At 42.8% G+C, this 14,694-nt stretch overlaps 1 protein-coding gene across 1 annotated transcript in view; it reads right to left on the bottom strand.

The window, feature by feature from the left end:
* The window catches only part of B3GAT2 (beta-1,3-glucuronyltransferase 2), a 154,186-nt gene that overhangs the window by 21,495 nt on the left and 117,997 nt on the right, over positions 1 to 14,694 (bottom strand). Inside the window, 1 exon segment of the mRNA XM_029595649.1 lies at positions 14,083 to 14,227. Within this exon segment, the coding sequence (XP_029451509.1) occupies positions 14,083 to 14,227 (145 nt within the window).

Here is a 14,694-nt window from a genome sequence, read left to right as displayed (position 1 = left end):
TTACGTGCGTGGGCCTTTTACAATCTGGCCCTGTGTGTGTTCTCACTATTTTTAACTAATATGAAATGTATATTTAATTTTCTTTAGAAATCTTATTCATTAGTTTTATTTCCCATCATACATTTTTAGGTAAATTGTAAAAAGCTTGGCGTATGCCAAAACTGGGACTTGTGTGCGCACTTAGGGCTTACAAACACTCAGCATATTTTAAAAGCTGCCCAGATGCGTGCGCATCTCCCGCGGTGTGCACGTCTCACTCGGATTCAAAAAAAGGGGCATGGTTGGGGCAGGATCAATACGTACGCGCCCAGGTCCAGTGCCGTGTACCTTTCCTTCAACTACTGACAAAGCGTAAGTGTAAATAAAACCAGTTCCAGGCTTCGCAGAAGGCTTTGAAGGGTCTGGGTTAATTGGGGGTGGTGAAGGCTATTTAAACCAGGGAGATCTTGAGGACCTAGCTCTACACTGAGCAAAATGATGGACAAACTGGTGAAACTGGTCATGGCGTGGACACACAACAGTTTTAGAATTCCCTGACTTCTGCAGCCGAAACCTGTTCTACATGGCTGATCATGAACAAGCTTGAAATTAGGCCCCCTTGTGCCTGCACCCAACTAATTTTATAACATGAGGGTGTATGTGCCTGCAAGTTATATAATCCCTGCATCCCTGTGTGTGTGTGTGTGTGTGTGTGCTTGCGCGCCCATTTGAAAGTTACCATCCTTATTTTAAAACCAGAGCTTAAAAAATTGCATTAAAAATACACCTGTGAGAGAGACAAATGCTCCTAGTGTGTGTGCATGTGTGCATATATAATGGAGAGAGAGAGAGTCATTTTGCATCCATTCTTCTATATAAAAAGTAATGTTTTCTAGCATTTTTTAAAGCAGCAATGTTACAAGACAGTGGTAAACAATTGTTGGTGGATCAGTACACTGGAGAATCAGTCAGGGAGTTGAGATGTATGTATAAAAGACCAACCAAGCACGGACTACTGACAGCTAGATGGAGCTACGCAGAGTCTGCACTAACTTTACATTTCAAGATTGATGAGATCAATTTGAAATTTTCTGCTTTCATCTGTAAGGTTGTAGATGGTGTTTTCCTTCTAAGCCTGGTGTTTCAAACTGTAGCCATCTGCTGCCATCACTGTCATCATTTCATATAACCTACAGAAAGTGATTCTTTTTATGATCAAGTAATCATGCTTAAAAATACCAGGGGCTGCCAGGTGACTATAGTTACACAGCGTGTGTTGATTACGGAATGAAAAAGACTGTCAGCAGAAATTACTGTATCATATGCAAATTAATGTTAAAACTAAACAATGTGAATCAGAATGTCAAAATATGGAACCATCTCAGTGGCTGTGCTGTACCCTGCCAAGTGGAGGACCCAATTTTAATTTCCATGGACAGGTCTTCCGCTTCTCAGGCCAGCTATAGTTGAGTGGCAATCCCAAGAATACTTGAACTTTTATAAATAAGCGCATGCTTTTGTATACATAGAGCTAATGTGGTACTGATGAAATCTTGCTATGTAGACACTTCCATTTTGGCCTGGAAATACCCAAATGGCCTCCAGTTCCAATATGACTGCTTGCATACCTACCATTCTAGTTATTTTAAGCCACACAGCTATCTGCAATAAAGATATGTCAGCTGAGATTTTTAAAAATGGTTTTGCAATGAAATTTCATTTCCCACAGCACCTTCATGTGTTCATCTGTTCCAAAGTTATGGCTTCCTGAACACTAAGTCACGCTTTTGTTTGCATAGTACGCAATGTATATTTTCAACTCTGTGTCCACTCACATTGAAAAAGATATCAGTATGATTTTGTTTTTCTTTATATTGTCAGAATTAATTTAACTGTATGATAGACTTTTATGGTTATCTTTGTATTCCAGAGCACTTTTCAGGAGTTCAGTAATTCTATTTTGTTGCACTTATACTTGACCTGTTTTCATCTGTAATAGGTTGTATATTTTTATCCTACAGATCAGTTCCTGCAATACCATGACAGTTCTCTGCAGTATTCTTAAATTATGTATCCAAAACAGAATCTGAACTTCCTGATGCTGTAGATAAGGACATGAAGCCAGAGCATGAGGTTCTTACTCAACAGAATGCTGCTGTGAAAAATATCTAGAACCTACATTAATTGGATTTTTGCCATTTTTTCATAGAGATTCCACATTCTTAGTGATGGCGACACACAGCATGAATGTTAGCATCAATACCACTAACTTTTTAAATCCTAATCAGCCACCTGATCAAACAATGAACATAGCAAAAGCCATTCAAGAATGATGAGAAGAAAGTATTCATCATGGGGCAGATTTTCAAAGGGTTACACTCGTAACCCCCGAAAAGCTCTGCCCCTCCCACCCCCTGCGCGCATGATAGGCTCGGCGGAGTGTAAGTCCCGGGGCTTTCCTGGGGGAGGCGTGTCGCGGCCGGCGCATCATCGGGGGCATTCTGGGGCAAGGGCCGCAGGCGTGGTTCCGGCCCAGGGGTGTTCCGGGGGGCCGTGGCCGCGGCCTCCAGACCAGCCCCTGGACTGGAACATGGCTGGGCAGGTGTAACTTGTAAAATAAAGGTAAGGAGGGAATTAGAGCTGGGGGTGGGTTAGATAGGAGAAGGGAGGGGAAGGTGGGGGGGGCGGAGGATGGCTGTGCTGCTCGGCGTGGCTCAGCTGCCAATTTTTGTGCAGATTTGTGCGTGCCAACCCTGTATTTTATAACATGCGCGTGGCAGCGCACGCGCATGTTATAAATCGGGAGTAGATTTGTTCACGCCGGGTTGCGCGAACAAATCTTACTCCCGCACGCACCTTTTAAAATCTACCCCCATGTTTGTTCATTGCATACTGTATGGACTTATTGAAATTTTAGGAAAGTTTTCTGCAAAGAGGTGGATAGACACATACCTTACAGAGTCATTCATCAAAGTGCGTTATGGCATTAACGCCCATGATAACACCATAACGCACATGATATTTATTGCAGTGTGCAGCATGAATGCAAATTTGGCACATTTATTCAAAGGGACGGGATTGGGGAGGGTTTGGGCAGGAATTAATGAAAATGGCATTATCGCACTGTGTGATAGCGTAACACACACTATTTGCACGCTTTTAAACATCAGAAATAACTATACCTTTCTTGCAGGCATTAAGCTGTGCAATATGACCTAAACAGCTGTAACATAATTTGCGATAAATATTGCAAATTCTGTTTCAGGCATTTTTGGGGGGTGAGAGGTGGAGGGGGAGAGGAATGGAAAAGGAGAGAGAGAGAACCTCATGGGGGTGGCATACATATTAGTCAACTATTTATACTGCTATAAGAGGGCCAGCTAGTAAGTCGAGATGAGGTTTTGGTGGTGGTGAGGGTATTGGGGCCAATTTTATATGCAGAGTGAGATGTACGAACAGCAATGTACACCTCAGTGAAGATTTGACATTATTGGAGTGAGGAAAAGTCATACAAAGATGATATTTCTACAATGTTCTCTCACCCTAGCTTGATGGACTCGCTACCAGGGTACTATCAAGCTAGGACAAGAGAACATTGAAGTAATCTCATCTTAGTCTGACTTTCCTCACTCCAAATGACGTCAGATCTTCACTGAGGTCTACTGTGCTGCTTGCACGTCTCACTCTGCATGTAAAACTGGCCCCAAAACCCTACACCACCACCAAAAGCTCACCTCGAGTAGGGATGTGAATCGTTTTTGAACGATTAAAATTATCGTCAGATAATTTTAAAATCGTCCAAAATCGTTAGAGTGCACGATACAATACAAATGCCCCCGATTTATCGTCAGGGGGCATTTGTATTGTATCGTTAAATAGGGTGCGAGAAAACCGGCACACCAAAAAAACCCTAAAACCCACCCGAACCTTTAAAAGAAATCCCCACCCTCCCGAACCCCCCAAATGTTTTAAATTACCTGGGGTCCAGTGGGGGGGTCCCGACGCGATCTCCCTCTCTCTCTGGCCACGGCTGCGTTGAGAAATGGCGCCGGTGGCCCTTTGCCCTTAACATGTGACAGGGCAAAGGTAGCGCCGGCGCCATTTGTTTCCTGGCTCCCGACATCACGCCTGCTGAGATCGTCCCGGACCCCCGCTGGACCCCCAGGTGACTTTTGGCCAGCTTGGGGGGGCCTCCTGACCCCCACAAGACTTGCCAAAAGTCCAGCGGGGGTCCGGGAGCGACCTCCTACACGCGGGCCGTATTGCCAATCTTCAAATGGCGCCGGCGCTACCTTGCCCTCACTATGTTATACAGGCGACTGTCGCCCTTATGACATAGTGAGGGCAAAGGTAGCGCCGGCGCCATTTTGAAGATTGGTAATACGGCCCGCGTGCAGGAGGTCGCTCCCGGACCCTCGCTGGACTTTTGGCAAGTCTTGTGGGGGTCAGGAGGCCCCCCCCAAGCTGGCCAAAAGTCCCTGGGGTTCCAGCGGGGGTCTGGGGGCTATCTCCTGCAGGCGTGACATCGGGAGCCAGGAACCAAAATGGCGCCGGCGCTACCTTTGCTCTGTCACATGATAAGGGCAAAGGGCCACCGGCACCATTTCTCAATGCAGCCGTGGCCAGAGAGAGAGGGAGATTGCGTCGGGACCCCCCCACTGGACCCCAGGTAATTTAAAACATTTTGGGGGGGTTCGGGAGGATGGGGGATTTCTTTTAAAGGTTCGGGGTAGGTTTTAGGGTTTTTTTTGGTGTGCCGGTTTTCCCGCCCTCCCCCGATTTACAATTTTTAACGATTTAAAAACAAAACAAAACACGACGATAAGATTTCCCTCCCCCCCCCCAGCCAAAATCGATCATTAAGACTATCGATCACACGATTCACACCTCTAACCTCGAGTTACTAGCTGGCCATCCTATAGTGATATAAATAGTTGACTACTATGAAGGCCTTATAAAGAGGTGCTCTCTCTCTCGACACTTCACGATAGCCATGCCTCTTTTTCTTATTGTGGGTGCTATCCATGTGAAAATTATAGCATTTTCATGAATCTAGGCCTTAGTGAGGTCCAATTTTGGTATAACTGGAATAGCAGAATCTAATATAAAAGTGTCCCAATTACCAGAACAAGGTTGGTCTATCAGATCACAACAGTCATTCTGTACAAACTGATGTGGGATGTATACCCACAGAAATAATCCAAAGAAGCTGTTAAGCTGAAATTTGTTGGTTAAAAGCAGTATTTGTATCCATGCTCAAATTCTGGAACACCTGACTTGATCTCCAAATTCTGACACTTTTGTATATCTGATCACTTGCGGGTAAATTTTATTCACCGGCTCACACAAATACTAGGAGATACGTGTATGGCTGTGCTGTGCACGCACCAAGCACATTTTAGAAATGGCCCAGCCAAGCGCGTATCTCCCAGAATGCGCAGAATTGAACCAGGCTATTGAAGCGGGGCGGGGCTGGCCGGACAGCGCCATTTTGCGGTGTCCCAGTGACTTGTGCCAGCAGCCAGCCGGCGTGCGCAAATTAGTTCTACTCCAAGGAGGAAGTAAGTTAAAAATAAATAAAAAGATAGGTAGGGTAGATTTAGGGGTCGAGTGGTGAGGGGAAAAGGGAGGAAGGTTATATAGGGGGGTAGGGAAGTTCCCTCCCAATCCACTCCTTCATTGGAGCGGACTGGGAGGGAATTGGGCAAAGGCCCAATCTCGTTGCTGCACATGGTTTACAAAATTTCCCCTCCCCTTCACACATGAGTGGGCACCTATGCATGTGGGCATTGTATTTTATAGCGTGTGCATGTTATAAAATCAGCATACTGTAGATCTGTGTATTGTAGATCAGACGTCTATGAACTGTATGTTGAAATACTGAGGCATTTTGTTTCAACATTCTTTGATTTTGATCACCACAACTACATAAAATTTCCAGTTTATGTGAATAATCTCCTCCAGCTGTCCCTGAAAATTTCAAATTTGTTTCCTTTGTACTGGATAAGTCAATAAGGATTGACCAAGCACTTAAGCAGAACATTGCATGAGTAAAAAGTGATGAAGATGCTATTTCAAACCTCTGTGGAACTGACCAGATGGATGATAGCTAGGGCAGAAATAACCTAATGTGAACAAGGAATAAATATGCATTATCATAAGCAAGTACATCCTTTTAAACTGTGTTCATGATAAAAAAAAAAAAAAAAGAATGGCTTCAGGAGCCAATGGAGGAGTTGGAAAACTCGTTCTATAAAACTGGAAAGGAAGTTTTGTTTGTCTGGAGTATATCAAATTATGAAAGGAAGTGTAAGCTCTGTTACGAACATTGAGATGATCAGGAATGAGCAGTACAAATAGCTTCTAATAGGGTCAACAGTAAGAAAAAAAATCTCATTCATTCACTTATCCCTCGAAACAGTATTCAACTATTTAATTAACCTAAAAATATACAGAAGCAAAATATCTCAAGTCCTTTGTGGACATTTTCACATCTCTTTTAATGCTTGTGAAAACGATGAATTAGACATTGGCCAGCTCTTCTATTATGAGAATCAACCATACCTTCTTTTCATTTTCTTCCATGTTGTTCTATGATCCGGTGAAAAAGTAGTCCTTATTTAAAGTTTTGAAATATTTCAGTGGAATCCAAATAGCAGTATCAACAGGTGCCACTGATGATGAGATGGAAATTGAATAGGAATGGATCATGACATTCCTAAATAGTGCAATATCTGTAGGGAATGTGAATAATCTAAATGCAGTTGACCTCTCATCATATACAGAGACTTTTCAATATGACAACTTTGCCAGTTTGACTACAACATATGACATACCAGCAGTAGTCCACCTTTAGGAACAAATATCTCTGAAAATATTTTCAGATTTCCAATATATTCAACAGGTTTGTTGAAACTGCTGTAAACAAACATACACAAGGATGAGTTAAAAATATAATCTTAGAAGTGCAGTCCAGATGTATTCCACACATTAAGGAAGGCAAAACGATTACCAGCATGGTTACTAGGTGAGGTGAAAGAGGCTATTTTAGGCAAAAAAAAAAAATCCTTCAAAAATTGTAAGAAGGATCCATCTGAAGAAAATAGGAAAAAGCATAAGCATTATCAAGTTAAGTGTAAAACTTTGATAAGACAGGCTGAGAGAGAATTTGAAATGAAGTTGACCATAGAACCAAAAACTCATAATAAAAACTTTTTAAATATATCCAAAGCAAGAAACCTGTGATGGAGTTGGTTGGACCTTTAGATGACTGAGGGGTTAAAGCGGCTATTAGGGAAGATAAGGCCATTGCAGAAAGACTAAATGATTTCTTTCCTTCTGTTTTTACTAATGATGATGTTGGGGAGATATTGGTTCCGGAGATGGTTCAGATGAACTGAACCAAATTACTGGAACCTGGAAGATGTAGTATGCCAGATTGACAAACTAAAGAGTAGCAAATCACCTAGACTGGATGGTATGCATCCCAGGGTTCTGAAAGAATTCAAAAATGAAATTTCAGATGTGTTAAAATGTGTAACCTATCATTAAAATCATTCATTGTACCTGAAGACTAGAGGGTGGCCAATGTAACTCCAATATTTAGAAAGGGTCTGGGGCAATCCGGAAAACTATAGACCAGTGAGACTGACTTCAGTGCTGGGAAAAATAGTGGAAACTATTCTAAAGATCAAAATCACAGAGCATATAGAAAGACATGATTTAATGGCACCCAGTCAATATGGATTTACTCAAGGGAAGTCTTGTCTCGCAAATCTGCTTCATTTTTTTAAAGGGGTTAATAAACATGGAGAAAGGTGAACCGGTAGATGTAGTATATTTGGATTTTCTGAAGGTGTTTGACAAAGTCCCTCATGAGAGGCTTCTAAGAAAACTAAAAAGTCATGGGATAGGAGGCGATGTCCTCTCGTGGATTACAAACTGGTTAAAAGGCAGGAAACAGAGAGTAGGATTAAATGGTCAATTTCCTCAGTGGAACAGGGTAAACAGTGGAGTGCTTCAGGGATCTGTACTTGGACCAGTGCTTTTCAATATATTTATAAATGATCTGGAAAGGAATACGAGGAGTGAGGTTATCAAATTTGCAGATGATACAAAATTATTCAGAGTAGTTAAATCACAGACAGATTGTGATAAATTGCAGAGAGGACCTTGAGATACTGGAAAATTGGGCATTCAAATGGCAGATGAAATTTAATGTGGACAAGTGCAAGGTGTTGCATATAGGGAAAAATAACTATGCTCTAGTTTCACAATGTTAGGTTCCATACTAGGAGTTACCACCCAGGAAAAAGATCTAGGCATCATAGTGGATAATAAATTGAAATTGTCGGCTCAATGTGCTGCGGCAGTCAAAAAAAGCAAACAATGTTAGGAATTATTAGGAAGGGGAATGGTGAATAAAACAGAAAATGTCATAATGCCTCTGTATGCTCCATGGTGAGACTGCACCTTGAGTACTGTATATAATTCTGGTCATTGCATCTGAAAAAAGATATAGTTGCACTGGAGAAAGTACAGAGAAGGGCGACCAAAATGTTAAAGGGGATGGAACAGCTCCTGTCTGAGGAAAGGCTAACGAGGTTAGGGCTGTTTAGATTGGAGAAGAGACGGCTAAGGAGGGGGGGGGGGGGGGGGGGATATGATAGAGGTCTTTAAAATCATGAGAGGTCTAGAATGGGTAGATTGATTTGTATTGCATACAGGAATTCCGGTATATAAAAAATAAAAATAAATAAAATAAATAAATGTGAATCGGTTATTTACTCTTTGGATAATAGAAGGACTAGGGGGCACTCCATGAAGTTAGCAAGTAGCACATTTAAAACTAATCAGAGAAAATTCTTTTTCACTCAATGCACAATTAAGCTCTGGAATTTGTTGCCAGAGGATGTGGTTAGTGCAGTTAGTGTAGCTGGATTTAAGAAAAGTTTGGATAAGTTCTTGGATGTTCTTAATTCCTCTCCAAATATTTTCTAACATTCTATGTGTCTTTTTGACCACACTGATCTGAAGATCTCAAGGTGTTATCCTCAAGGACTCCGGAATTCTTTTTCTGGATGGTGACTCGTAACATGGAACCCAGCATCATGTACCTGAATTTGGGATTATTTTTCCGTACATTAACAACTGTGCAGTTGTTCACATTAAATTGCATCTGCCATTTAAAAGCCCAGTTTTCTTGTCTCACAAAGTACTTCTGTGGTTCTTCACAATCTGTTACTGTTTTAACAACTCAAAACAATTTTGTGTCATCTGCAAATCTGGTCACTTCACTCATTGTTCCTTTCTCCAGATGGTTTATGAATATGCTAATTAGTATAGGTACCAATACAGACTCCTGGGGCACTCCATTCAAAAAACTGACCATTTAGTCCTAACCTCTGTTTCCGGTCTTTTATCCAGTTACCAATTCACAATAGGACACTGCCTCTGATTCCATGACCTCCCAATTTTCTGAGGAGTCTCTCATGAGGGACTATGTCAAATGCCATCTGAAAATCAAATAGACTATATCAACTGGCTCAACTTTGTCCATATGTTTATTTACACCCTGAAAAAAATCTAGTAAATTGGTAAGGCATGATTTCCCTTTGCTGGTCATGGAAAAGTGACAATGTAAAATAATATAGAATAAATTCTCACAGCTGATTGAGGCCTTCACATTTTTGTCTCACCCTCAGAAAGATACCGAAAGCAATATGTAAGAATTTTAGAATGTTTCAGTGTTTTCCATTGCTCTGCTACAAGTAACTCAATAACGGCCGGATTTTAAAAGGGTTATGCACATAAGTTATGCATGTAACCCTTTTAAAACCCCCCTGCACGAGCCGAGCCTAAGTCCCGGGGCTTCGCAAGGGGGGCGTGTCGGGGGTGTGCCGGGTGGGTGGCGCGATTTTCGTGGCGTTCCGGGGGCGTGGTTGAGACCTCCGGACCAGCCCCCGGGTCGGGTGATGGCACGCCAGCAGCCCACTGCCACGCACAGAGTTACGCCTGCCTCCGGCCGGTGTAACTTTGCCAACAAAGGTAGGGGGAAGGGTTAGATAGGGCCGGGGGGGGGGGGGGGGGTGGGTTAGGTAGGGGAAGGGAGGGAAAGGTGCGGGGGGTAGAAGAAAAGTTCCCTCCGAGGCTGCTCCAATTTCAGAACGGCCTCAGAGGGAACGGGCAGTGCGCACAGGGCTTGGTGCGCGCAAGTTGCACAAATGGTGCGCGAACAAAAGTACGCGCTCGCGTAGATTTAGAAAATCTACCCCTAAGTGTGAATGAAGCGCAAAAGAACTTTTCACTTCACATAGGTCAATGACACTCATCCTAACATTTACAGCAGCATTTGAATAACATGACCTAAGAGCAGGTTATCAAAATGGCCACATATGGGAAGAAGCTACTTAAGCTCACATTGAATGCCCATTCTGGGAAATATGGGGGTTGTTTTTAACTAGAGAATCATGAAATCGTGGTTGATTCTTCCAGAATTATCACATGCGGTTTGAGAATTTCTTCAAAATGTAAAAATAGTTCTCAGAGTAAGGTTTGCAGTTGCAGGGAACTTGACCCGCTATGCACACTGTTGTGCAAAGCTTGCAAAGCAATGCCACAGTGTGTTGAGTTGGATACCTGATGTGAACGGGTACAATCTAGAGGTGAAGAGAAAGTAACCACGTTAGAGGCTGGAGAGCATTATAAAGAGAACTCCAGAAATAGTACTGCTTTAAGGAAGAGGTCGTGGTCCCAAGAAAGAAGGCTATTGAGTGATGTAGTTACAGGAAGTCTTGGCCTAAATCGAATCAGGAAGAAGGTACTGGCCACAGGAAGGTGGTAGTAATTGGAAAAAACAGATGAGGCCAATTAGAGACTCTCTTGTCAAAGAAGCTGGTCAGAGAAGATTCTGGTAGGCCAGGATCTACCATGCCAGGATACCAATACCCCAGAAAAGGGGACTTATGCACCTGCTGTTAAGGGCTAGTTGCACAGCTTAAGGCAATGCAGATGGATGTTTAATTGCTGCATAAAATCTAGGCAACTGTACTTAAATTCTGACTAATCATGTCCGAAATGACCCTAGTGCCTCAGGCATGTTGAACTGTGCTATTGTCTGTGAAAGAGCAGGTGTTAAAGATGCTGTTTGCTGGGTACATTTGGCCTGGCTGTTGTTTTCACGGGATCTTGCAAATATTTATGAATGTAAATACATTATTGTAAGATGCCTATAGATGTGCTATAGATGGCCTAAAACTTTTAGAAAGAAATAAAATGAGGCTGACTCATGACACAGAACAAGTATTGTTCTGTAACTCTAAATTTGTTTATTATTCAAGGGACTACTGTGTTTAGTGCAGTGTTTGAAATGTACCTGGCATATTAATCCTTACTTTAATCCTGTAGGACACATATATAATTGTTTTGACTTTCCTGGAAAATATGCTATCGATGTATAGCAGGGATGGCCAGTTCTGGTCCTTACAAGCAATAGACAGGCCTGATTTTCAGGATATCTATAATGAATATGCATGAGATATATGTACATATAAAGAAAGCCGTGCATACAGAGTGTAGCATTTTCATTGTGGATATCTTGAAAACCTGACCTGTTTATGGATCCTGAAGACTGAAGTTGGACATCCCTGATGTATAATGTATGTTTCATTGCATTAAACTGAAACTAGTTATGAAAAAACCATACAAAATTGTTGCTGATCAATATCAAGCTATCATGCAGAAGGATGTTTCTTTTATAGACTAAATACATGACAGATATGTTCAGAACTTTTAGACTTGATCAGTGTGTGCAGAATCCAAAGGCATGGATGATCAGTGCTTTCACTAAATTCTTTTAAGAGCGCAGCATGGCACATCTGCAATATGAAAGGATGCAAAGTTAAAAATGTGCATTGTTTATTACACAAATAAGAAGTACGACTTAGGGTTCTAGGAGCTCATAACTTCAAAGTGGATTGACATGATGATATGGGACTTATTTGAAAGGAAATTAATTACATAAACATTTACATAAACATTTTTAAAAAGTACAACTGACATATCTTTACCACATATGGCTAAAAATAAAGAGAATGGCAACTGTGCAGTTAGCCATATTGCTTTATTAGAATTGTGATGATTCATAATTTGATCTATTGTACCCTGTCTTGAGCATCTACAATGAATAAGGCAAGTTAGAAATATTTAAATAAGTAAATAGCTCAGTGGCTATTTTGGATTTCTGGTCCAAAACACGTGTCTACATACCTACCTTTCATTAGCACCACATTACCTGTAAATATGCAAAACTGCATGCTTGTTTTAAAAAGTGAGGCTTTTATAGGAGTTTCGGATCAGCTGCCAGTGATGGGGATGCTGCAGAGCCAGCACTCATAGCCCCTCCAGGGAGGAGGTCTCAGGCTTTACACAGCGTTGACCCCTACAGCCTGGACTTCGAGCCCACGACTGTAGGTTTCTGGAAGGAAGCCCAGGCAACTTGACCCTCTACTGCCATGACCTGGCTAAGGTAGTTGTAAGGGGATGTAAAACAGGGAAAAATATCCAGACAGTTGGGCATGAAGGCTCATGGTGCTATAGTTCAATGGAAGCTGAAGTCTAAAGGGTACAAAAGGAAACTACTGGGGAAAAAAAAAGGGTATAAAAATAAATATCCATCCATATATATATAATGTGCTTAGGTGGTTGGTGGGGTACTGGTGTGCATAAGTGCTCCCGACAGCAGACTCCACTAACCAAAAACATCTGGGTCTTAACTTCCATCGCTTTCCCTGAAATCAATTAATGGTCTTGCCAGTCTCCCAGGAGCTCCTGCTGACTTCCACCTACCCTAGCCCTTACTTTGTTGCAGGAATGATTCGTAGTCGCTGCTGCCTGGCTGCCTCAGGGTTCTAAAATGGCCAAAAGTCAATCCAGTTCTCACACCATTATGCTGTACGGTAGTATTCTGTCATACAACAAAATGGCGCTGGCCTCAGGTTTACCGATGGCCATTTTGGAATCCCAGAGCAGCCAGGCAGGAGTGACTGGGGATCACCCTTGCTCTCATAAATGCATAGAGCCTTGATAGAGTAAGGACTGGGATGGTGGGAGGTCACGGGAAGATTGGGGTTCACCAGGCATTTGTTTGTGTGTGGGGGAAGGGGACTTTTTGTCTGTCTGGGATTTTTAGGAAGGTTTGGTGTTTTGGTGCACTTAGTTTCATGTGAGCTAATGGGAGGAGGGGGAGATTGTGTCTTGGGTTAGGCTTGGGAGAGGAACAGAGAGTACATGCTTCAGGTTAGTGGAGTAGAAAGTGTTCTGGGATCAAGCTGTGGAGCAGACACAGATTGATGGGGTCAGGCTAGGGAGCGATGGAGCTCAGGGTGTGCTAGGGATAGCCCTAGCACACCCTGGGGTTAAGGGAATGCTGGGATCCAGATGGTGAGGAGGTGTCAGAGTGTGTGTGGGGGGGGGGGGGGGGGGGCGGGTTTGAGCTGTGGAGGGCATGTCAGAGTGTGCTGGAGTCAGGTTTAGAAGGGGGAGCCAATGTGTTCTAGGGATGGCCAGTGAAGGGGAAAGGTGTGCCGGGGTTTGGCCAGTGAGGGATGTTTGTGTAGAGGGGCTGAGCTGTGGTGAGCAGGTCAGTGTGCACTGGGGAGGAGGGGCAGAATACACTGGGGTCAGGTTAGGGAGGTGGAGACACTGTGCTGGGGCTGGGCCGGTGAAGGGGCAGGAAGTGGTGGGGTCAGACTGATGAGGGAGGTCAAAGTATCCTGGAGTTGAGTTAGGTGGAGGGCACAATGTTATGGACTAAGCTCATGAGAGGGGGAAGGGAGTGCTGATTTGGGGGTTGGGGAGGTGGTCATAGTTTTGACAAAAAGCTTGTTTTAATAAGGTTTCCCCCCATTCTTTATAGGGAAAATAGCTCAAAGAAGCAGGCCCAAAATGTCAGAGAAGAGGACTGTAACATGAATATTATTATGGAATATTTTGCAAAATGTGGCATATTGTTTGAAGTTCAGTTTGCCAGCGTATAGTTGTAATTTGGGGGAGTGTAGTGTGCCAAGACATAGCTTAATGAAATGAGACTGCATTGGCACTTACCTGCCATGTCAATGGCAAATGGCCTATCAGCTCTCCAGCCAGTGTACCAGCCCACGACTTTACCGTTTTCTACTATAGGGCGCTCATAGCGTCGTCCACCCACTAGTCCCACTGGCCACACCGACACTTTGCGAGTTGTGCGCATCTGCAGGGTAGAGGTGGAAAGACAGGATTACTACACATTCAGAATGCTTCTTAAAAATCATCCGAGCTGCCCTGTTTTCCAGTGTGTTTAATCTTGTTTTATATATTTTGCTCATCTTATTATGTTCCTACTCCCAAACAGTGCCACACAGCTTACAAACAGGACTAAATAAACATTACGATATATAAATATGATATTAAACTTAGTCAGCTGCCACCAATAAGAGAACTGCAGAAGACAAGTTTAAATAATCCTCCAGAGGAAGCCAAGATCTGGAAGATGTACTTTTGGTTTGCTGCATGGAGAGATGTATTCCACAGGGCATGAGGCTTAAAGGGGGAACCAGCCTTCATGAGAAAATCCAGATTCTGACCTGTCGTAAACATGTTCACGCTAGAGCACAGAAGGATAGGGGGGATATGATAGATTCATTTAAGTATTTCAAAGATAAGAGAGGCAAGCAGATT

This window comes from Rhinatrema bivittatum, chromosome 3 (assembly GCF_901001135.1).
Source record: "Rhinatrema bivittatum chromosome 3, aRhiBiv1.1, whole genome shotgun sequence".
In the NCBI taxonomy this organism is placed as follows: Eukaryota; Metazoa; Chordata; class Amphibia; order Gymnophiona; family Rhinatrematidae; genus Rhinatrema; species Rhinatrema bivittatum.
This window is presented reverse-complemented; position numbering and strand designations above follow the sequence as displayed.